This window comes from Orcinus orca, chromosome 2 (genome assembly GCF_937001465.1).
Source record: "Orcinus orca chromosome 2, mOrcOrc1.1, whole genome shotgun sequence".
NCBI lineage: Eukaryota > Metazoa > Chordata > Mammalia > Artiodactyla > Delphinidae > Orcinus > Orcinus orca.
The window spans coordinates 101,295,230-101,321,975 of NC_064560.1; the positions used below are offsets into that span (position 1 = coordinate 101,295,230).

General features: G+C 34.9%; 1 protein-coding gene across 11 annotated transcripts in view; it reads right to left on the reverse strand.

The window, feature by feature from the left end:
- Positions 1-26,746, reverse strand: part of TCF12 (transcription factor 12) — a 391,021-nt gene that overhangs the window by 212,793 nt on the left and 151,482 nt on the right. For 10 of the 11 annotated variants that reach the window (XM_033436994.2, XM_033436999.2, XM_033436993.2 and 7 more), the window contains exon 4: positions 26,136-26,209. In XM_033436994.2, the coding sequence (XP_033292885.1) occupies positions 26,136-26,209 (74 nt within the window). Of the gene's footprint in view, positions 1-17,660; positions 17,723-26,135; positions 26,210-26,746 lie in introns of all 11 variants that reach the window. The other variant, XM_033437000.2, reaches the window with a different exon arrangement.

Here is a 26,746-nt window from a genome sequence, read left to right on the forward strand (position 1 = left end):
CAACGCAGCCAAAAATATAAATAAATAAATAAATAAATAAATAAATACACCTATGAAAAAGACAAGTGAGTTGATCTAATCACAATAGTTTGTTACCTGAAAGCAGGGACTGTGTCTATATCACTCATTACTCTTATCACTAGTGACAAGTATGTTAACAAGCACATAGTATGTGACTAGTAAAATCTGTTAATGAATGAATGAAAAATGAACAATGCTCTGCATTAATGAATCAGGTCTACATATGAAAAAGCAACTTAATATTCAATATGTCAAGGTTCTGTTATCCTTAAATAGGTCAGGTGCTAAAACATAATAAATTTTCTTGATAGATCTGGGTTTTGTCATGGAGATCCACAAGGTCCTAAAAGGCAACAATGTTTCATTCCTTTTTATCATTCCAAAAAAGACCAGCACAGAACTCTGTATACACCTAAGAGCTTAAGTTTTTCTTGAGAGGATGAACAACCTCTATAGATAACTTTTTATTTATGAACACTAAGAAGTGGTTTCGCAGAATTACTATAACCCCAGACTGAAGAGCAAGTCTTGAATTACCATGGGTGGGAGGACAGGAAGAATCAAAATCTTTTAGAGGTGGAAGGGATGCTCAGAAAACATGATGGATACATGAAATACTGCTTAGTACAAGTGCATAAAAATACTTTTAAACATGAGATTCCAAAGGATCATCTAAAAAAGTTCACTCAGATTCAGTTCTAAGTTGAGCCAACCATATTCACAAATTTATCCAAGTAACTGCTAATGTCATCTGTTAGATGCAATCAGACTTAATTCTGGCAGACATTTTCTATATTATAGGTCTCCATCTTCTAGAGTGTTCAATTCTATATCCTCTTTATGTTTAAATAAAAACTTACAAGAAGAGTATGTCTTTGGAATTCATCTACAATCCTCCTTACAGATTTTCAATGTTAATTTCTCCAGCAATGACCACATCAAAATCATAAATCCATTAACACATGATACATAAAAAGTAAAAACATTCTTCTACTACAAGTACAAAAGGAAGTAAAATAAATTATTTTATTTCAAAATTATTAACCCATTTATACTGTAACTATTTTCTATATAAAATTCAAGGATAAAAATGTAAATCAATAATAATGCTGCAACTTCAGTTTGTAAGGTTATGGATAAGCAGTACCAGAAGGACTGATGTTTGGAAGAACACAGGAAAACAACACTTAATTTAAAAAAATTTTACCCCAAGTATTATCTGGTTCTCCCCAAAATTAGACACTAAATTCAGACAAGAAACATAATATTTTTTGATGGTTTCTAATATAAAGATTTTTGCCTTCTTCCCATTAACTGGCAAAACTTACAGAGGCTAGTAAGTTCCTTCCAGTTCAGGAACTGATGATCCATTTAGAACAAGAATTTAAAATAGTGAAAAGTAAACTCAATTAGAAAATTATCTATCTTAAAAAATTATACTATGAAATACAGTGTACTATACAGAAAACTTGGAGGAAACCTTGCTGTGAGTTTAGTTTACTCCTAAACAAACATACTGACTTTACATTTGGCTGCAAAAGCTATATTAAAAGGTCATGTTAATATATAGTTTTTTAAAAAAAAATTCCATGTATTTTCTAAAGGAGAAAAATAAGTCATGAGGCAAAGGATAAAAAAAGTGCGTTTCTCGTGTTACTTTAGAACTGCACATGATTAAAAATCTTCACTAATTCTTTTGTCTTCTAATTAGAATTCGCAGGAGTGTTTACAAAACAATACTGAACATGTTTTAAATCACATAACTTAAAATCACTCACGGATTCTTTAACACGTCCTTCCTTTCTAATAAATTTATGATACTCTCTGTCAGTCCTTCTCAAAGTACAGTTTGTGGACTGATGTTGGACCAAGAATGGTTTGTTATCAAACAACACAAAGGTAAACAAAGAGAACAAGCTTTTGGCAATGGTTTAAGGTAATCTGGCAGACCAATTTTGTTTACTGTATATAATAATAAAAAACTAGAGATTGTATTTTATAACAATTGTATTTTTTAACTACCTTAAAAACTGTACTATAAAATGTAGTGCAGCATATATAAAATGTTGAAGAAAACCTGTTAGTTTAGTTTATTCCTAAACTAACATCCTGACTACACATATAAAAGGTTTATTAAAAGATTACAAAACTAACTCAAAATGGATTAAAGACTTGAACATAAGACCTGAGACTATAAAACTCATAGAAGAAAGCATAGGTGGTAAGCTCCTTGACACTGGTTTTGGTGATAATTTTGGGGGTTTGACACTAAAAGCAAAAATAAACAAGTGGTGAAACTATATCAAACTAAAAAGCTTCTGCACAAAGCAAAGGAAACCGTCAACAAAATGAAAAGGCAACCTATAAAGTGGGAGCAAATACTGGCACATCATATATCTGATAAGGGGTTAATATCATATAAAGAACTCATACAGCTAAACTGTAAAAAAAAAAAATAAAAATAAACCCCAAATCCACAAGCAATCTATTAAAAAATGGGCAGAGGATGTGAAAGAATACAGATGGCCAACAGGGACATGAAAAAGTGCTCAACATCACTAATTATTGGGGAAATGCAAATCAAACCCACAATGAGGTTATCACCTCACACCTGTTATAATGGTTGAAGACAAGAAATAACAAGTGTTGGCAAGGATGTGGGGAAAAGGGAACCCTTGTGCACTGGTGATGGGATTGTAAACTGGTGCAGCCACTATGGAAAACAGTATGGAGGTTCCTCAAAAAAATTAAAAATAAAACTAACATATGATCCTACAATTCCACTTCTGGGTATTTACCTGAAGGAAATGAAAACACTAACTTGAAAAGATACATGCACCTCCATGTTCACTGCAGCATTATATACAATAGCCAAGACATGGAAGCAACCTAAGTGTCCATGGATGGATGGATGGATGGATGGATGGATGGATGGATGGATGGATGGATGGATGGGATGGATGGATGAAGAAAATGTGGTGTGTATGTATGCATATACATATACAATGGAATACTATTCAGCCATATAAAAGGAAGGAAATTTTGCCATTTTCAACAACATGGATGGTCCTTGAGGGCATTATGCTAAGTGAAGTAAGTCAGAGAAAGACAAATACCTAATGATTTCACTGATAACGTGGAATCTTAAAACAAACAACCGGAGTTCACAGATACAGAGAATAGACTGGTGGTTGCTAGAGGCGAGTGGGCAAAATTGGTGAAACCTGTTAGTTTAGCTTACTCCTAAACAAACATACTGACTTTACACTTGTCTGAGTGCGTCCTAGACCTAAAAAATCAGAACACGTATTTTGAGAAGAGCTTTAGGGAGTTCATTCATATTCATATTCTCTAACTAAAGTTGGAGAAGAACTAGCCTATATTATCTTGTAAGTCATGTGGCCTGGTATACAGAAAAATAATATTAGCCGCTATTATTTCTTCTTCTGCACCACAAGTACCTCATTAAGTCTTACAGAGCTCACATTTTTAAACCATAATTCCCCTATCCTGTTCACACACTATATGCAACCAGGGAAAATTAGATAAAAGAAAGATAAAATGGGTTCTGTTGCAAAAGAACCTTAGATTTTATATATTTTAAACCTTTTATCTTCTACTACTGTACGTCAATAGATTAAGACTGAACATAAAACTGCTCAATAAATATTTAAAAATATTTGCTGATATTCGTGAAATCAATTCAAATAAATCAAACCTAGGAATAACATAAGTTTATTAAAACCCATGCATTAAGAAGCAATAAATAACTGTAAGAAGACATGATACGATACCAGCCACTGAGCAAAGCAATGTTCTTACATTCGGTACAATAGTATATTTTAAAATAATTTCTAAAATACCAGTCCTATATGTTAAGCATTTATTTTATAATATTAGGTGGGAAAAATTAGAACAAAAATTAATTGGTACAGAGTATAATAATATTTAACCTCTATAAAGTTTATAGGAAAAAGACTAGAAAATTGTAACAAGTTTACAATTTTTTATCTTACTTGCCTATTATCTCCTAAAATTTCTATGAAAACCATTTATTGTTTTTCTGAAAAATATAGTTTCTCAGTTTTTTCCTTTAATATGATTGAAATAACATACCCTCATTGTAGAAAATTGGAAATGTAAAGAAACAGCATCAACTATGTAAGAAAAAAAAGACTCCCATTTTACCTCAACTGAAATGCAAACAATACTCTGACACATTTTCTTCCAATTTTTAAATGTTTCTAAAATAGTTCGAACATATAAAAATGTATGTAATAAAAAAATGTATGTAATAAACAGCCATGTATCCACAACTCAAGAAATAAAACATTGCCAGTATAGTTTAAAACCCTATGGAATTCTCCCAAATTCCCCTCAGAAGTAAACACTATCTTAAACTTATTCTTTTAAAAATCATTTTCATGCATTACTTAATACTTTTATTAAATATGCATATTCTCTAACTAAACAAAGCACCACTCTGCATGTTTTAAAATGTTATCTAAATAGTATACTTTTTTCTATACTCACTTAACAGTCAATATGTAAGGCTGATATATGTTGGAAAAGTGTTAACACTGGTATATACATGTCACTACCGTATAATGTTCTATTTATAAAAATACCACAATTTATCTACCCAGCCCCCTTTTGATGACATTCAGCTCTTCCACTATTACAAACAAGGCTGCTATAAACACTTTAGTAATGTGTCTCTCTGTACACATATGAGAAGTTACACGAAACTTTTTAGGGGTTAATACCTAGGAGTAACGTCACCGGCTTACAGAGCATACACAACTTTAAATTTACTAGATATTACTAAACTATTCTCTAGAATAGAAATGTATTATTGTTTAGGGAAAAAAATCTCTTACAGAATCAGAAAGTTCTCCATAGACAACCCCAAACTTCTGAAAGAAAGCTTCCAAAGTCCACTTACAAGCTGTATCTAATTTGTGATGCACTTTCCAGTTGGCAAAAAACAAAGCAATCAGCATTACATTTCCTTATTAGTTCATTAACCCTTATGTAGCTACATTCTTATCTGAAACAGTCTGACCTGGGTGCAAAGGCAATCCTTCACCATAATAAATGTTCAAGACATATTTGTTAAATGAGTTAATCTTCATTAGGCTCCTTAGTTCATCTGGTTCTGTAATTAAAACTGTAGTCATTACACCAGGTGTTGATACAGCAAAATTTGACAGAAGTAAGATATTTTAGTTTGTTGCCAGTATCCTGTCTTAATGCCCAGTGTTGTATAGGCTCTTAGAGCCATGGCAACAGTGTTGGCTGATGCTGATTTTTAGAATCTGACTCACAGACACAATAATTATTAGTTCATGATTAAAACAACACTGCATACCTTAGGACCATAGGATAGGATACTTAGGACCATACTTTTGGATTCTGTAATGAGCCATGGTGATACGTATCACACGTCACTTACACTACCTCTTCCTGCCCCTATGACTAAAGCCACTCATTTTTAAGAGTAAATCTGAATTAAAAGTATAATAGTGAAACAATGTTCTTTTGCTAACTGGTTCATATGGGTGCTGAACCACTGGCCGAGACTTATTTCCTTAAAGATGAAAACAAATAAGTTGAAGGGTCATAGTTGAAGGGTCAGCGATTCCTTCTAGGAGTAATCCAGTCTTCATTCAATATATCTGATTTAAGGTTTTCTATGCCTGCATTAATAATAGCATCAGCATACATTTAATGGTACTACTTGCCAGAACTTGAGTTAAGGGCTTCACTCGTTATCCTTACAACCCCATGAACTATTATTCCCATGCCATAGATAAGGAAATAGGCACAGAAATTTTACATAATTCACCTGGTATACAACAGTAAGTGGCAGGATGGGAATTTAAACCCAGGCAGTCTGACTCCATCCCATCATGCAATGCTGTCTCTCTAAAAATAATGGTTCCTCCCTGGAATTACTGTGAACTGAATGGCTCAATGATAGGCTGGAGCCACACAAAATGAAGAGTGTATTTATTCAAACATAGGTGATAAAGGAATAGAGTCAGGAAAATAGAAAAACAAAAAAAATTTTAAACCACCTAATTTGGCTAGTGGTGCTCAAAATAATAGGGACAGTCAAAAGAGCTTTTGAGAACTTTTTGAACCCATGGATTGTGATGGAGAAAAAGCAAACAAAATGGGAAATCTCCTTTGGTAAGTAGATATCAAGTACAGGCATTCAATTCCTCCTGAAGAACATTCCCCTTGCCCAAGGTGGTAATAAACTGCAGCAATCTTCGGTGATGTTGACATAATTCCTAAAGAGAATGCAAACAGAGGCTCCAACAAACCTAGAAGCAAATTTCTACCATTAGGACCAGCAGTTGAGTTCCCTCCTTAAGATGGAGTTTATGATAATAACTTGGCAATTACAGTTAAGAATTATTATTCATTATAACAAAATGGGGAGAAAAATTCTAGAGAAAAACTGTGTAACTCCATTCCAATAAACTAAAGGGGACATCTGAATGACCTAAGTTGTTAGGCAATGAAAATTGCAAATATATATATATATATATATATATATATATATATATATTCCCACAGAGATAAAAATCTTTAGGGTAACAGCCTGAATGAAATCCAACCTCAACCTGAGGCTCAACCAGAGAAAAAGCATCAGATGAGGCATCTAGTCTTCCTTAGGGAATTTGTGATTTGTTCTGCAGCAATGAAGCTATCCAGATATAGCAACTGAATGTACAAGGATTAGTTATACACAAACCCATCGTCCCCATCTTCAGTTCCTACATCTTCAAAACCCATGGTGGTTACCTGGCTAGAGGACCACAGGTACCATATGGATATTCCAACAAAGAAAGGGCAAAAAAAGAAATTTTTATTTCTACGTAATACCAAAGGATGGTAGTGCCCCTATTTTCTGATCTATACAGTTTTTCTTGCAGTGTTCGTAGCAGCTGAAATGTCAGGACTTCCTTTGAAAAGCAGAAAGGCATCACCATCAGATATGAGAGGCAGGTGTAACTACTCTGAAAATATCTGATAAACAAAACCTAACTTTTAGAGATGACTTTTTAATGACAAATGGGCTTCTGAAAACTAAGCCTGGTCCTCTTAGCAGAGACTTCAATACTAAATGAGTAGCTTAGGGAAAGAACTCAGCAAGTTTTTCTTGGATTTTGAACAATCCTTCATTTTTAACTTTAGAATTTTTTTGTTTGACAAAGCATTTAAAATATTTCTGACAAAGCTTCTCTTTCTTAATTTAAGAAAGCATTTTAAAAATTATATTTGTCTATTAGGGAGGGTGGGAGGGAGGGAGACGCAAGAGGGAAGAGATATGGGAACATATGTATATGTATAACTGATTCGCTTTGTTATAAAGCAGAAACTAACACACCATTGTAAAGCAATTATACTCCAATAAAGATAAAAAAAATTATATTTGTCTATAAATATCCTACAACTGCAGTTTTAGAATCACTGTATTTCCCATCCATATGTTAACACTTCAAAGCTGTATGTAAAGAAACTTTTCTAGATTAGCCTTTACTGCTATGGAGATCAAAGGAATTAAATTCTAAATACATTACCCTCCCTTTTCACGGCACTTTAATAAAGACCCATTACTCACTTTTGCATGTTGTCAACTTCCTTGCTTTTAAGAATCAGCACGTGAAGTATCTCCTTTTCCATCAGTTGCCTAACCAGCAAGGCCTCTCTCTGAGTAACTCCAACATACTGCTGAGTAGTGACCCCTTCGGGGAGCCCTCATTCACCAATGTGAAAACCATATACTAGATTTGAATATGAGCAAACCAACTTTTTTTAATCACTAAAAGCAGGACTTTTGTGGCTACTCAAATGTCTAGATATCATAATTTACTCATATCATACATATATTTATCTAACCAAATTATGTGAATTCATTAAAAAGGAAGCAGAAAAAAAATTAATGTACTAAAAACAGTTCCACCCCTCTTTCATTCTACTAAGAAAAGCATGCACCCTAGAGTGAGTATGAGAAGCAGAGGTGAATCTATTGTCCCCTCAGTTAGTATGAGTTTTGAATGCTTCTCAGTGGAAACATCTCACTCCATGACCATGATTCTACTGCCTAAGGACAGTATTCTTCATGTAACATGGTAATAAAACACAAACCAGCAACTTCATCAAGTTGCAATCAAACAAATAGCTATCTATTATTAGAGAAAAACTTGGCTCTGATGTATGTGTATTCTACATATCCAGTTAAATGAAATTGACAAGGAAATTTAAGTGGCATTAATTTCTTAGAATACTTCTAGCTAATACACATAATTAAAAGTAAAAAGAACATAGTTATTTCCTTAAAAGTAAAATTATACAGTAATTTAGACATTTAGTCTAAATTGATACTGTTTTACTATATTTGCACCCAGTACAAACTTTTCTGATACTTACAAAAATATAAGATTAGATAAGTACATTTGCACATCATATAAAATTTTCAGATACTGAGAAAAATAGGAGACCAGCATTTCTTTGATAATCAGTACTAGTTCACAGTACTACCAGTCTTCTTTTATATACCTCCTAAGAGAGATCGAGAGATGTGCTGCTTAGATATCATGGCTAATAGTGGCAGAAACTGAATTATCATCTACTTAATCCAATGTGACAATTTCATTCATAGCAGTAACTTAAATTGATTTTTCTCTTTTTTCTGCCTGTCTGCTTTGAGTTCTTATGTTTTCAGTGCGTACTATTAAATTCTATTGTAGATGCCAACAGGTGTGTTTATCAACACTTCTGAGAGGGGATCTTCTTGTCTGTACTCCTCTTAACTTTCTTCTTGTTTTCCTCTTCCCTATAACTACCTCTTTTTTCTTTTACCTGTCTTTTCATATCATTTTAATCTAGTTACTTATGAAATTAAAGAGGTCAAAATGTGCATATGGAAGTGTGACAATGCATAGGTATATGTAAGTACTACTGCCAGTAATGTATCAGGCACCGTGCTAAGTGCCAGAATACAAGGATGAATAAAACAGTCTTTGCCTTCAAGGAGCTCACAGTTTGGAAGAAGAAAGAGACAATATCTGAAAATGTTTTAATAAACTGAGTAATTTTTGTATGAAGTCTGAGCCTCATATGTTTCACATTATAGCTTCCAAAGGCTTAATTACTAATATTAGATTCCCTATTAGTTTAAGGGACAAGTTGTCACGACCCGTGATATTTTAAAAGAAGCCCAAGCCAGTCTGCCAACTTCCAAGTTAAACTTCCTGGGTTGGGTGTAGTTTAGAATATGGTAACATGCCAGCTCAGCTTCAAAGCAGAATAAGCAGTGCCATTAAGGCAGAAGAAATACTGCATTAAGAGCTGCTAAGAATGCCCTAAGGCAAAATGAAACGCTGATACCCAGAAAACAAAAATGTCAATAAGCACACCTCTGGTGGCATCATAAGCATCACAGCTAACTTTTACTGAATGACTACCATATGCTAGCACTGTGTCAAGGGCTGTCAGGTATTATATCAGTTAATTTAAACTATATATTGATACCATATTTTCTCCATCTCATAGATGAGGAAATTTTATCCTAGAGAATTTAAATAACTTTCCCAGGGTCAGAGAGTGGTAGAGAACTGATTTAAACTTGGGAACTATGACAGCAGATGACTTAATGTTAGCCACTAATTTTTTTTTTTTTAAATCTCCAGCACCAAGAAATCTGGCAGTAGAATATGTACTTAAATAGAGAATAATTTCTATTGGGCCAGCCATTTTCAAGGTCTCAGAATCCCTTGGTTTCAGGACCTCTTGAATAAAAAATATTTTCTCTTAAAAAATAGAGAACACCAAAAAGCTTTTCTTTATGTGGGACATATCCACTGATATTTACCATATGAGAAATCAGACCTGAGAAATTTTAAAAACACAAGAACTGTCAGGGCATACATCATCATATATCATGTAGCATTTAGAAATTCCATATTACATTCAGGAAAATAATACTTAAATGGCAAATAAAGTTTTAGTAGTATCAAGAAAATAGTTTTAACCTGAAAGCACTTTAAAAGGGTCTCAGGAACACCGAGAGGTCCCTGGAACACACTAGGTAAACTACTGGATTAGACTATTTACTATATTTTAAAATAAATCATGAACCCCTCATTACCACTACCCTTTCAGAATCTGGAAACCCTGATTGAAAATGATTTATTTATGACAGAGGACTTATTTCAGAGACAAAGAAAAAAGATTCAGGAAGTCAAGGGGCAGACCTAAGATCACACAGCTAGTCAGTGGCAGATATCTAATATTACTATATTAAAGAACATATTTTTGGTTTCTGATTACAAAGTATCAGTAGACAAATATTTGGGGACAGTTGGTAATAAGGAAAGCAATTACACAATAGTGAAACAGGGTATCAAAATTCCAAAGATCTCTTGAATAAGCCAGTACTTTCAGTGTTGTGCAGGAAAAGCTAATAGTGCTGGCTTCACTTCTCCATTCATTTATAACATGCTACTCATAGGGCTCCTACTGATGAAGCAAATCCATGGTCCCTGTCAGACTAGCTTAACTAAAAACTACATTTCCACTTCCACTTCCAGACAAGATGGAGTAACAGACCAGATTAACCCTCACACTTGAAACAATAAAAAAATAAACAAAATACATTAAGCAGGAGTTTTGAGACACTGGACATGGTCAGTGCAGGACAGTGATCCCTGAGAGAGGGGAAACAAAGTGAATCCTATGATTGCCGGGGGGAAGGAGAGAGGCAGGAGACAGGGAGAAGAGGAGGAAAAGGAAGAAGGAGAAGAAGGAAAGAGATGGCAACTTAGAACTCTATACCTTGTACAAAAAATTAAGAATATTTCAGACACATGGAACATGAAAAACTTATCAGTACCAGACCTACACAATGAGGAATGTTAAAGGAAGTTCTTCAGTCAAAAGGAAAATAACACCACACAGAAATACAGATTTACACAAAGAACTAAAGCATGTACTCTGGCTACAATGGAATAAATTAAATATCAATAATAAAAACATATCTACAGAATCTCCAAATATTTCAAAATTAAACAATATAACTGTAAATAACCCAAGGGTCAAGGAAGAAAGCAATAGGAAAATTGGAACAGAGCAGGACCCCCCCACCCCCACCCCAGCCCCAAGTACAAAACTGAGCAGTTAATGATTGTGACAAAAGAGTCACAGACTCAGTGTCTGATGCACACTCCTGAATTGTTTTACAGATACTATAACTGCTACCACAGGAAAAAAGCTAACTGCATGATGACCAGACTGTAGCCATGACATAAGCTGCTCCAGCTTGAGCAATATTGAATCTATGGCTAGCACAATTCCAAGAACTGGCCTCAAGAGAATGGGATTAACATTATTGCTCATAATAATCTATTTCTTTGTGGGCATCAAAGTAATTGTAGCTTTCTTCACCTGTATATATAAGCAGACAACTAAAATCATCAGCAGAGATGCTACAGACCCATGCTGACACCCTCCACTCTGAGAATATAGCACTCTATGTCAGCATGAAGAAGTTACAAGACAGACCTTCACCCCTAACCCCACAGAAATGAAATGATGTTCTGACAAGTGGGGATTTGTAAGCAGCTCTTTGCAGGAAACCACCCTCAGCAGGAAGCCCCTTTTCTTGTCACTTTAGCAAAGCTATATTGTAACTAACTTTTAAACCAGGTGCCACACCATGCTCTACTCATTTCTGGCCCAAGCACACCTTTCAAATCTTTTAACACACAATACCTTGTCTAACTTGTCGGTTCTTTCCATAGATCAAAGAAAAAGAAATGAAGAATAAGCAATGAAATGTAGAAATGAAGATGACCAGATCTCTCCCTTAGCTTCCCCTTCAGTCATCTCCTGAACAAACTGTGTGAACAAGATAACATCTAGAGGAAGATCACAAGAAGTCAACGAGCCTGCGAGCAGTGGGGGGATGATGATGACTCTGACCCCCTATCTCAACGATTAACTGAGATTACTTCCCTCCTTCTCTTTAAAAGTTTCATGGCTGAGCAGAATCTTCGGAGGTGGTTTGTGGGGGATGCTGAGTCCACCATCTGCCCAGATTGCTGGCATTCTGATTAAGAGCACCTTTCTTTTCTACTGTTTTTAAGTTTGTAACTGATTTTGTAAACGGGAAGTGGTGGGATCTGATTCATTCAGTAATAAAATTATAAAGTATTTTGAACTGAATGAAATGAAAACAGAAAATAGGAACAATTGTGGGATGCAGGTAACACCATGGTCAGAGGAAAATTTATAGTACTAAATGCCTGTTAGAAAAGATGAAAGATCTCAAATCAATGACCACGACTTCCACCTTAAGAAACTAAAAAACAAAGAGCAAACTAAACTCAAAGTAAAGGTAAGAGTAGAAGTCAAGCATACTGAAAGCAGAAAAACAATTGAGAAAACCAAAGAAACAAAAACTAGTTCTTCGAGAATGTCAGTAAAAGAGATAAGCCTCTAGCCATACTGATCAGGAGGAAAAGAAACAATTCACCAATATCAGGAATGAGGTAGGGATTTTAACTACAGATCCTACAAATGCTGTGCCAGGTAGACTCTAAGATGGCCCTCAATGATCTATGTCTTCTGGTATTCATACCCCTATATAAGCCATTCCTCTTCAGTGTGACCTGGCCTAAGCGACTTGCTTCCAATCAAAAGAATATTGCAAAAGTGATGGGATGCCATTTCCATAATTAGGCTTCATAATACTGTGCCTTCTATCTTCCTAGCAGACCCCTCTTCCCTTGATGGCTATGATGAAGTAAGCTGCCATGACAGAAAGGCCCAACTGGCAAGATACTGAGGGCAGCTTCCAGCCAACAGGGGACTTTGATCCTTAGTTCAACAAACCAAAAGGAACTGAATCCTGCCAAAAAACACATGATCTTGGAAGCAGATCCTTCCCCAATCAGTCTTTCAGTTCTGGCAAGTACTTTGCTTACAGTCTTATAAAAGACCCTGAAACAAAGGACCAAGCTAAGCTATACCTAATTCCTCACCCACAGAAACTGTGAGTCCATAATGTGTACTATTTTAAGCCACTAAAATTGCAGTAATTTGTTATTATAGCAAGAGATAACTAATATAAATATTTAAAAGGTAATAGAGAATTATTATGAACAACTTTATGCCAATAAATTCAACTTAGATGAAATGGACAAATGGATATATTTCTTAAAACACGCAAACTAACAAAGCTCACTCAAGAAAAAAATTGAATAGTTCTTATCTACTAATAAAGTTAAAATTAAAAGCCATCTCTCAAAGAAAACTCTAGGCCCACATATCTTCACTGGTAAATTCTACCAAATATTTAAAGAGGAAATAATACCAACATTACATAAATTCTGTCAAAAAATTAAAATGGAAGTAATAATTCTCAACTCATTCTTTGAGGCCACTATTATCATGACATCAAATTCTGACTGACAGTACAAGGAAAAAAAAATCATACAGATCAGTATTACTCAAATATAAAAATTCTTAACAACATTTTAGCAAACTGAATTCAACAATATATAAAAGAACAACACATAGTAATCCAGTGCTATTTATCTCAGGGATGCAAGGTTGGTTTAAAATTAAAAATAGTAATCAATATAATCCCACAGTAACACACTACAAAAGAAAATCCATATGACCACCTCAATGGATGCAAAAAAATTATTTTAATAAAATCCAACACCCATTTTTGATAAATACTCTCAACAAATTAGGTATAAAAGGAAATTTCCTCAATCTAATAAATCACATGAATGAAACGTATAACTAATGTCATGCTTAACGGCCAAAGACTGGTTGTTTTTCCAACATCAAGAACAGGGCAAAGCTATCCGCGCTTATCACTTCTATTCAACACTGTACAAGAAATCATAACCAATTCAATAAAGGGGAAAAATCCAGATTGGAAAAGAAAAACTTAAATTCTCATTATCCAAACAGAAAATCCTCCAGCATGTACAAAAAAACTACTACAGCTAGTGAGTTTAGCAAGGTGCAGGATATAAGGTCAATATACCAAAACTTATTATAGTTTTTATATAAGGCATGAACAACCAGAAATTTACATTTATAACAACATCAAAAATTATTTCGTGATAAACTAAAGATGTGTAATATGTGTTCACTGAAAACTATAAAACATTACTAACAGGAATTAAAGAAGATTTAAGAGAAAGTTATACCATAGTCACTGATCAGAAGATTCCACATTGCTAAAATATCAATTCCCCTTAAACTGATGAGATTCTATGCAACTAAAACCCCAGAAGATTTTCTAGAAACAGATATGCTGATTGAAAATGTTTCAGTGTATATGTAATGTACCTAGAATAGGAAAAACAATTTTGAAACAGAATAATTAAGGTTGGATGACTTACACTACTTGATATCAAGATGTATTTTAAGGTACAGTGATCAAGATAATATGGTATCGATGTAAAGGTTTAAAAATAATCAATGGAACAGAACAGAGAGTTCAGAAATTGATCCTCACATACACAGTTAATTGATTTTCAACAGAGATAACAGGGGAATTCAGTGGGGAAAAGGACAATCTTTTCAACAAACAGTGCCAACAAAACTGGATACTCTTATGCCAAAAAAAAAAAATCAATTTTGACCCTGACTTTATACTTAACCAAAACTGAACGTGCAATGGATCACGGATCTAAATTAATAGTTAAGTATATAAACTGTCTAATTTACTATTTCTTGAGACTGTTACTATCAGTCAAACAATTCATATGTAACACAGAAGGATTCCACGGTAGGAAAAAAAAATGTGAGAAGTATATTCTATTCCTTTCTTAAAGATTTATAATTTACAATAATATTAAAAACTGAGACACCTAATACCAACAAGGAAATCTAATTTTCTTTAACTCAATAATACATAAATATATTGGACCACAGAGCTCTGTATTTATATATTGTTTATTAATAACCTATTGAGCCCAGTTCTAGAAACTCTGATAGTGTTCAAAAATTTTTGTTTTACATGTTAGGAATTAAGTCCAGAATAAGTAACTCATCAGTCCTCTGTTCTTTGTATTACAAAACATCATTTTCACTTGATATGCCCTGGAGGTTTTATAACCAAGTATTGCTTATATTTTTGTGCTTCTACTCTCCCTGGGCCTTCATTACTACAACTTTTATCATTCTGTGGTATAACCATCTGTTTTTCTCATGAGAAGGAACACTCCTTTTGCCCAGGAAATGTGGACTGCTCATTTTCATTCTGACCAACTAATGCCAGTGACTAGAAAATAGTGAAATCTCAATAAGTGATTCATAAGTAAAAAAAAGTGGGAGAAAAAAGGATTTTCATGTGAACAGCGCACAAACTAAAATATGGACACCCAAGAGACGACTGTAAAATTCTAAACTGGGAAGGAAGATACTGAGGAAAAGTGATCTAAGAGAGCAAGGTAGGGTTACTGGAAAATGAAGAAAATATTTACAGAGCAAGAACTCAGAAAAGTCTAAACTTAATAAGATTTCATGGTATCACCAATGCAGAGAAGACATTTGGTTCAGTACAGGTGATATTTCACTGCTCAATTACTAAATAATTTCCTATACTATACACCAGGAACATGATTGCTCCATGCAAAAAGCAGCAGATTGATAATGATATAAAACCACATGAAAATAATTACTTCATTTGACAGCACAAAGGATTAAGTATCTGTTCAATATGTTGAAGGAAAACAGTCCAAGCTTCTTATTCTCAGAATAAAAATGTTAGAATATATAACAAAAGTACATCACAAAAGGAACTGACATTAGTTGATCATGCTAAGCCTTTGACATACATAAGCTCATTGAGGATCACTACCTTGTGAGGTAGATATCTTTCAAACAGATTTGAGGAATTAACTGAAGCCTCCTCTTTTAAAATCTACATTCTGTCATAAGAATGTAGATTAATAAGAATCTACGTTCATAAGAACCTGAATTGGCCAATTTTATTTTTCCCAATAATCTCCAAATCCCAAGATCTGTTCATCTGTAATGAACTTTTCCAATAATTGCAATTTTATAAACATAATTAACTTTTCCTGACTTATAGGACCTCTTGGTGGGCATTTAAAAACTGCAACAGGTCCCCCATCTTGTTCAGGACATACTCCAGGAATTCAAAACAGCTGTCTTTCTAAGGAGCATCCAAGACTTGTAAAATTCTTAACATGGTTTTATATCAAAATGGAGTAACTTTTCATGAGACTGACTGTAAAAAGAGGAACACTTATAGACTTCTTAATAAATTACACATATGTGCTAAATACTTTATGCCTCTACTTAATTCTTACACACTTCTTATGAGATAAATCTCTTTGCAGATGAGAAATCTGAGGCTCAGAGATTAAGTTATTTTATCCTTTCCAAGGTCAAATACAGTGGTGATACCAGGAAGCGAATTTATCTGATTCATTCCATGGCTTATATTTTTAATGTATAAAATGTGAATAATATTTTTATAATAAACAATGATAGTGACATCATCTTACAACTTCTAGAGTATGTGTCAAAGTCCTGGACAAGTAGTGATAACAACTATTTTGGGGTCTCTCTTAAACTTCAGCAAGTGTGATATGGTCCAAAGGGACAGTAATTTAAAATCATACTGCCTGGTTACTACTCTTGTGTGCTTAATATCTGGTAAGTTATCTACCTTCTCTGAGCCTCAATTTCTTCACCTCTAAAATGGATGGGATTTTTTAAATGGCTTCTTGATGAGCTGGTATGAAGCTTAAAAAAGGTAACGTTTTAAAAGGTTTTGAAAGGTTTTAAACTATATTGTGACAAATGGTAGTTGTAAATATTGTTACTAATTAAAACAGGCTAAGCAGGCCTAAAAATGTATTCTGCCAGAATCTACCCTCCATTATTTTCTCATGAATAAGAAACATTTAAATTTATAGAAAATAACTTTCTTAAAAAGCTGTCAGAAAATAAATCCTCAACAATTACAAAAAAGGATGTAAGAGAGGTTCAAAGATTATTATGTTTTGACTTCCACTTGTTAACTTTAAAGACCCAACACTGAGAAGATTAAAAAAAAAGAGAATTGTAAAGATCAATCCTGATAAAGATGCCATTTCACAGGCATACAAAGTTAAATGAAACTCACAATGAGGTGAGAAACTGACATACAGGCTCTTTCCAAAAGATCTATGTTAGAGCATCTCAACAGGCATTGTCCCTGTTGAATGGCTAAACTGAAAAAATAGGTTTGACTGGCTTAAAAATGGGAAAGTGGACAATCTGATAGCTATGTGATTTCTTTCATTTTAAATATCTGCTAGCAAGAGATTTAAAGGAGTTTACATCATCTTAACCCAATTTCTCCTAATCCAAAAACATTACGATTACAATTCATAGGCAGGTGCTGTTTGAATAGGACCAAGAGTAACAAACAACATTTTCTCTCATGGGTTTATTTGAACCTAACTTTAAAATACACCCTTTTCTTACCCATAGTTTTCTTCACATTCAGAACATTCAGAAGGAGCAGTTACATAACAAAACAGAGATTAATGGGAACATAGATGCAATATATAGAAAACACTTACTTTAATTCTCTGTCCCTCCTGTCTTGCTTTGCTATTTAACTGCTTCATCTCGTGTTTTGTACCTGAGATCAAGAGGCATAAAATACTATTTCAAAATTTGTGTGTCCTTTCTAATTATTGCATTTGATCCCCTAGTAGCTATAAAACCTATACCATTATCCCCCTCAAAAATAAAAACAATGCAAACAGTAAACAATCTAGAGAAAATATGTGCTCTAAGGGAGTGAACTTTATGACCCATCAACGCTGACAAATGCGGGACAATGAGTAAAAACTATTTTATTTACTTTTTATTCACACAACTAGATTTTCCCATTTGTAAGGGAAGCTATTTATCAAAATCAAACAATCTGGTAGTTGTATAACACAACCACAAGTAACTTGTCAAAGGCTAAACAAAACACATGGAGTTTAATTCAGGAGTCATCATTCTCTGGGGGTAGTGAGTCTACATGATTTCATATTTTCTTCATTCACCAAGTGTGCCAGTTTCTTTTTCCTTTGTGACATCTCTCCTCTCTCCAATATTTTGTGATCTTGATCCTATCATCCCAATCTAAGTCTTATTTCATCCCAATCTAAGTCTTATTTCATCCCAAGTGGGCCTGTGTAGTAACATCATATCAGATTATCCAATTTCTTGTGTTTGGATCCATCCTTCATACCATAGTATATTGATATTTATAAAACCCTTTGTGCCATTCCCTGTGTCAAAGTTTATTTTTAATTGGTTCTCTATTTCTCAAAGGATAGACTTTATTTCTTCTACAGAAAGGTTATCTGCCTTATCACACTATTCACCTACAAAGCAAGGTGATTTACTATTTTCTAAAGTTTGTGATTTTGGTGCCTCTGTAACTTGTGGTCCCATCATTCTACATTTCCAGAAAGAGCTGTCTTCCTTTCAACCTTATTCACACAAATATTGTTTGTCCTACAATATTCTACTCAAACTCTTCCTATTCTATTAAGTCTTTCCTGACCACTCAAAGGAATTTCTCCCTCACCTGTAATCTCATGGTAATCAGTGAAATTACTTTGGTAATTAATTATTTGTTGCCTAATTAGAGCTTCTCACTGCTGCCTTAAAAGAGTTAAAGTTTTACAGTTTATTTAAAATAAAGATGACTTGGTAAGTATGACTTGTATTTCCAACCATATTTTCTGAACTCTAAGATACACATTTATTCACTTTTGACATTTCAGAAACTGAGTGCATCTACAAATCTCAGCAGGGTAAAACTGGGGAACCACAGAAAGAGCAAATTCCTTAAAAGCAGGCAGACAACACTGTCATCCTTATTTACAAGGGTAGCTCTCATGCCACTGTGCTCTGCTGGGAGAAGAAAACAACATGTTCTCTCTGCTCCTAGGTACTCCCAAGGCCCCTACTGTCAAATGTAAATGAACTACACACCAGGTTCTCTCAAAACTCCACCCAGTATAACCCTTTCTGGAGTCAGAATGACCTCTGTTTGTTTTGCATAGATAACATGTGAAGGGAATTAAGCCCCTATTATGCCATCTCCAACTTGCTATCCATCAAACTTCAAAGTGGTTATTAGCCAAACTCTTCCATATATATGAAGGAACAGATATTGAATACTTGCTAAGAATGGAGAGAGCACTAAGCAAAATTAAAGATCCCTTTAGCCACATCTGACAGAAATAGTCCAGAGTTGTTAGAGAAGTAACATTAAATGGATACAGATAACCTTTCGGACTCATTTTAGTGTCCATAGAATCTGAAAGCTCTATGTTTACTCTAGTTGAATTTTTATTTATTTTTGTTTCCTTTAACCCAAGTACCTAATCTATGGCTTTATGTATGACTCTCAGAAATCTAGAACAAATTCTGAATCCTTGTACCCTAATATTTTCATTTTTCTACCTGATCTGGTCTTTCAGGCTGCCATCCACATGTATTCCTGACAGCTGATCTGAGAAATGACCACTGCTGGTGCTTTTTAAATAAACTGTACCCTCATATCCCTTCACTGCAACAGGTAGCACAAGTCACACAGTATGTTTACAATGAAAGAGCTCAAAACATATCAACTATTTATCCCTTAACAGAAAGTCCCTGAGATTATTTTGTGCTGAGTCATACACAGCAGCTAAGCTAAGTATTTTAAAGCCAACTCATCACCACATAACTGGTTTTCCCCTTCTCCACTAATAGGCCTAAGTCCGGAACTTCAGTAAGGTAGTTATTATTAGTATCCACCACCTCCGGCCCCCACAACCAGTGCAAAAGGGAAAAGCAAAAAAATGTTTGAGGCAGAGAGAAGCAACGTGCCTAGAGTCATACAGCTAAGAAATAGGAGTGCCAGAAACAGCACAGGCATCTTGATTTCAACATTCAAGCTCTTAAATTGTACACTATTCTGCCTCATGAAACACTATACCTGCCCGGCAAATTTTTAAAAAAATCAAATAATGTCCAATGCCCTCTTTATCAATTGCAGATCCTCTTCTTTTTTCACCTTTGTCCTCTCTCTCCTCCCATTCCTTCAGTATATGGCAGAAAATTTAAGACAATTCTTTGAGTTGGGAAATTCTAAGGTAAGGGGGTTAAAAATACTAGCACAGAATTCAGAATATGTGAGTTCTAGGCCAGAGTCTGTCATTAACTAGGCAAACTTTCTGACCAAATCTCATGTGTATTTTGTATCAACAGCACACATCTCAACCTAGCCAAATCTCATACTCTCTTAAGTTTCCTCCTCTACGAACTAAAAGGACTGGATATAAATAAAACACCTTCTAGTTTTGAAAATTCTTCTAGCTTTCAAAATTTGAATATTGCAAAATGGGGAGGGAAGGAAGAACAACACGAGCAAGATTGTTTCATTCTGCAAACCGTATTATAAAGAGAAGGGGGGGAGCTTCCCTGGTGGTGCAGTGGTTGAGAGTCTGCCTGCCGATGCAGGGGACACGGGTTCGAGCCCCTGTCCGGGAAGATCCCACATGCCGCGGAGCGGCTGGGCCCGTGAGCCATGGCCGCTGAGCCTGCGCGTCCGGAGCCTGTGCTCCGCAATGGGAGAGGCCACAACAGTTAGAGGACCACGTACCGCAAAACAAAAACAAAAACAAGAGAAGGGGGGGGCTTCCCTGGTGGCGCAGTGGTTGAGAGTCCGCCTGCCGATGCACGGAACACGGGTTCGTGCCCCGGTCCGGGAAGATCCCACAAGCCGCGGAGCGGCTGGGCCCGTGAGCCATGGCTGCTGAGCCTGCGCGTCCGGAACCTGTGCTCTGCAACGGGAGGGACCACAACAGTGAGGGGCCCGCGTATCGCAAAAAAAAATAAAAAATAAAATAAAGAGAAGGGAAAACCATGGTAGAAATTTAGCAATTAGAAAAAATAAGCACTCAAACTCTACTCAATTGAATGTTGTTCCTTTTCCAAAAATAACTACCACAATGGGTTATATGTAACCTGAAAATACTTATGATTAAACTGCCAACTCCTGGGCATTGATGGTACCTATAAATATAATTTCTATTAGTGGTTACCTACCAGTGAACTCATACCTTTTAAATTAAGGAATGCAAAACTCTGTATTGTAGGAAAGAGTATCAACAGAAAGACTTCTCTTTCCTATGAGCCCTCTCATAACCCCTTGCCCAGGGTATAAACTGCAACGGTACTTCGGCACTGTGAGCTTGGTCTAGGTTGGGTAGCAGAGCTTAAAAGGGCAGGAAAACCAAGATGACATGGCCCCTTGGAATTTCCGTAAACTAAAATGATCAGACAATATTTTTGAAACAATTTGTACATGAGGAAATATAAGCATGAAAATACATAATAAAATATTAGATATTTGGAGAAAATAATAATGGTGGTAATAATAGTAACAGCAGCTTTCATTTATTGTATCAATAAATGAAATACTTCATAGCTATTATTATACTCCATCTTTACCAAAATCCTACAAAGTATCTGTAAGATTATCATAATTATAGAGATTAGAAACCTGAGGCACAAAGAGGTTATGTAATTTGTCCAAGGTCACAGAGCACAACTCTTCAGAGGCTGTGATCTTAAATAAAATGCTTCACTAAGCAGTGTCATCAATCAGGGCAATAATTTGTAAGCACAGAAGAAAGCCCTATAACCATTAATTAATACCACCACCACCTACTTCAAGCTTCACCAGCTTGTATCAATTTCGGTTCTTTCCCCTCCTGGAACTCCGCGCAATTAATCTAGTATATCTAATGATTCTTCCTCAATCTGATTATATTCAGCAAACACATACAGAGCATTCATTATATATAAAGCATTATACAGACAAAAACTTTTATATCAAAGTTTCTCAGAAGACTTCTGCATTCCCAAGAAAGAAATTGCAGGGGAAAGGAAATCAATTTTATTTATGTCCTTTACAAATATAAAAGAAGTAAAAGTATAGTATTAATAAGCATGACTGAATCAGAAAACAATTCTTATTCATTACACTTAGAATGCAGCACATTTGCAAATGTATTCATTCAAGCTTGTTTGTTACAAATAAATCTAGTTGATAAATTCTGACATATATAAGATTAAAGCCAACACTTATAGAACACTCACTATGTACCAGACACTGATCTAAGCACTGCCCACTGTACATGTATCTCATTTAATTCTCACAACAACCTTGTAAAGTAATTATTATTATCCCCATTTCACAGATGAGTAAACTGAGGTACAGTAAATTTAAGTAACTGGACACGAATCACACATGCTGTAAGTGGCAGAGCTGGGATTCATCCCAGGTAGTCTGGCCCCAGAGTATGTGCTCTTAATCACTGCCTCCTAAAGAGGGGGGGGTTGGGGGGGAATCTGAAACTAGAATAAATCATTAACACTGTAGAAAATAAGAAAAATCATGATATTCTCTGGCCTTTATGCCTGGTTACAAAGGTCAAATATAGAAAACATTCATTTGTAGGAAAGAATAAAAAATAAGGGAGGGAGGGGACAAAGTCATTAATTAATTATACCTCTGCCCATGTCTAAATTATCTGAGATTAATCGCTCCTTTCAGTCTCTGGTGCTTTAAATTCAATCACCACTTTCACAAATTTCTGAAAATAGAAGCGCTATTCAATCATGATGATGCTTTTATCTGTTCACGTGTGTGTTTTTGTTCTGCACAGGTGGGGAGTAGGTCAACGGTGCTGTGGGTAGTTCTGATAACCGGAAACTCAACCAACCACCTGTACGCTATGAGGCTACTTTTCTGGTGGTTTTGGGAAAAACAGGGAAGACACACTAGAAAGAGCTCTGCTGTAGTGACTTTTCTTACTTCTGAAAATGGGCATAGGGTGAAACACTGAAAAGAAGTTTGTGGCCTCTTAGCCACACAATTCCAGTGGAACTCATGCATCAAGGTTACTAGAGCAGAATGGTATCTTCATCAAAATTAAAGTCAGGACCTATTAGGCAAAAAGTATAAAGAGAAAAAATTCTCCTTGAAAAGTTGTTAAATAAATATTGATCTCAACCCTTCATGATTCTGTGTAGCCAATTGTGTACACTAAAATGTATAGTAATACAGTATTAATAGAGTTCATATGCTAAATACTGCTTTACAGTACTGCAAAAAATTATTTTCTCCCTTATAGTTTTTTTTGAAAAGTTGTTAAATAAATATTGATCTCAACCTTCATGAATCTGTATAGCCAATCTTGTACACTAAAATGCATAGTAATACAGTATTAATAGAGTTCATATGCTAAATACTGCTTACAGTACTACAAAAAAATTATTCTTTCTCCCTTATAGTTTTTTTTTTGCGGTATGCGGGCCTCTCACTGCTGTGGCCTCTCCTGTTGCGAAGCACAGGCTCCAGACGCGCAGGCTCAGCGGCCATGGCTCACGGGCCCAGCCGCTCCGCGGCATGTGGGATCTTCCCGGACCGGGGCACGAACCCGTGTCCCCTGCATCGGCCGGTGGACTCTCAACCACTGCACCACCAGGGAAGCCCCCCATTTTGCAGTTTTTAGATACCTTTTTATCACGACGTACCACAAAAAGTAAAATTAAAAAATTTTCTATCATTAATGTAAAATCAAATTATTTATTAAATGAGATTTTCAGTGATGGAAGTGTGTTATTTATACAATATAGTAAAGTCTAAATAAATGTCATTCACATAATTTCTACAAAGGCAGCTGCAATTTCATTAAAGCTTAAACTGACTTAATTTTACTAACAATGTGTCAAAACTAGCTTTTGGCCAATATCATTATTTATTTCTAAATTTTAAAAACTCACTGTATTAAAATACTAACGAGAATTAAGTACTTTGTTCAACTGAGATTCTTATTAACAAAATTGTATCCATCTATACTCATAATTATGAAAAACATGGTCAAGGTGGTAAAAGGTATTTAATAATAAAACTCAGAAAGTTGACAATCTTCCTATAAAGGAGTGCTGAGGACAGCTTCAAAGATAACCATAAATGTCTCTCCCTGATGAGAAGAGTTCAGGGGAGAAATAAATGGTTTGAAATTGTAAATAAAATATAACATCTTAACTAACACAGAATCATGACTAGGATAAAGGAAAAAAGTTATTGGAAGAGTAGATTTCACCGGGAACAAAAAGAAAGGAGGACAGTAAATCACTGTTCTATCAGGTCACTCAGTAGCCAGGCAGGGAAAAAAATGTGTGTGAATATAGTGTGTGTGTGTGTGTGTGTGTGTGTGTGTGTGTGTGCGTGTGTGTGTGTGTGCGTGTGTGTGTGTGTTTGCGTGCGTGCATATGGCTGTATGGGATATCTGGAGATTAATCTGGATTTTTATAATAGAAAACTACTATAAAATCAATTTAACTTTTCACTGTACATAACATACACTGAAAAAACAAATTAAGAATAAAAAACTGCATTTCACATTTGACCTATAGATCAAATAGCAAAAAGAAAAGCAAGATTTGCTTTGAAGTCCATCTCTAAAGGTACACTTAATTTCAGGAACATGAAATATATAAATGTTTGGATATATTATTATGGTCTCTTCTCCTAAAATCCTATTCAGTACTCAAGTAGAAAAACACTGAAAGCTTGAAAGGGAAGTAAGGTACAAAGGCACCATTTAATGTATATTAAGAAATAACATGTTATCACACAGTAACTCAAGGCTCTGAAAGAAAATAATCCAGTATCAACTAGTATTGTCCTCTAAGATATAAAATCCCTACTTCAAAATCGAAACAGGAAACCTATCTTTCCTATTCACAATATTATTCAAAAAATAAAAAAATTTTAAAGGTGGAAGGAAATTTGGATATCAACCAGTTTACCCACAAGATAAAATATCACGTCCAAGATTAAGTAGCAAGTTCAAAGTAGTGTCAATAGTAGATCCTGTGATACCCAGGACAGTGCTGTTTACACTACAACTCAGCTTTCACAGCACTGATTTGAGAGAAGGAAACACTAAAACCCATGTTTAACAGTCTCTCTCTACAGTTTCCTGGATTCCACAGGACTATCCCAGTTCTTCTCCCAAGTATTTAAAATAAATTAAACATATTTACAGCCAAATATAATAGCAAAACCCATATTTTAGTAAGTATTTTCACTCAGCATTTTTCAATGCAAAACAGTGTAACCCATATGGAGACTATGAATTCCAATCACATTATTCAGGTTTTCTTCCACTTAAACCAATTTGCTTCTAGAGTTAAGTGCCCATAAATTTTATGCTTGTCTATTCTCTCTTGGTTAATTCTGAGAGAAATAAATAGTTCATTATTCATTCAAAGTATGACCTTTTGGAAAAGGTAGCTCTTAACCTCATCAATTTACTGCAGAATCTGGGGGCACAGCCTTTAATTTTATTCTCAATTCTTTGGTCTAATTTTCAGTCTCTCAGTCTCATTTTTTAAAGTTTTGGGGAATTTTTTTGTTCTTTTAATTTCTTTAAAAGGCTCTAAACTTTTAACCTTTCATTGTATAGCATGTTAGCTTGGTCCTATTTTCTCTTAACTGCCAACCAAGAAACGTCATCTGTTGTATCTGTTTTGATATGCTTCCAAGAGACAGGGCTATAGAATCCCTGATACAAATCGCTGATGACTACTATAGCAAGAACGTGAAAGGGGAGACTAGAAGCTGGTCCTCTGAGAGCTCTCAAGGCAAATAAACAATACAAGAAGAAAAATGACTATGTTTAGAGATTACTTAGTGAGGCATTCCAAGCTCTTCCAGCTTTAGTAAACGGTATTACAAGCAGGTGAGGTGTAGAAATAACATCAAGAATATTTCTTTCATTGTAGGACATAAAATGAACTCCCATAGTATGACAGTTAAGGGAAAGAATTAAAGCTACTATGAAGGTACTGGGTATTCTAATATATTCCCATAAAATACATTAATCTTCACTTCTCTTAGGAAATAGAACTCACATATGAAAGAACTTACTTATTCTGCCAAATTATCTTTACAATTTTAATCAAGGGTTGATGAGCAAACTTACTCTAGATGAGTCATAAGAGGGGCTTGGTTGACCACTTGTTCCCCAAGATGTTGTACCTCCTCGTTCATCCATACCTAAGGAGAGAAGAAAGTAAACAATATAAATCCAAGAGGATACAATGATGGGTTTTGTTTGGTATAGCAGATAATACAATTCAGTGGGTGGTATCTGCATGTGATTGGAACTGGCTGTGTATCAATCCTTGCCTCCGAAACCTGCAGAAATAAGTTACTTGGGAGTATCTTTATCACTGCTCTATACAATGCCCTACATACATTGCCAATGTAGGTCTTTGGAGATTTTTGAACAGAGCATAATCTAGGTCTCTCCACCTGTCTCCACCCACTGCTACTTCTAAGAGTAGATGAATGCCCCACCCCCAACTTTCTAAAGTTTAGTACTGCCTCCATGAATATACGAAGTGAATAAGGGTTAGAGAAAATGAAGCAAGTCAAACAAGTGCTCAAGTTAATAAAACTGGTTTCTATCAAAGCACTGAGTAGCTATTCTTAACTGAAGACATCAAACTATATCAAACCATATCAAATCAACATTAATTATATCAAAACTAATCAAAATGATGTGACAACTCATCCTAATAAAATCTCCTC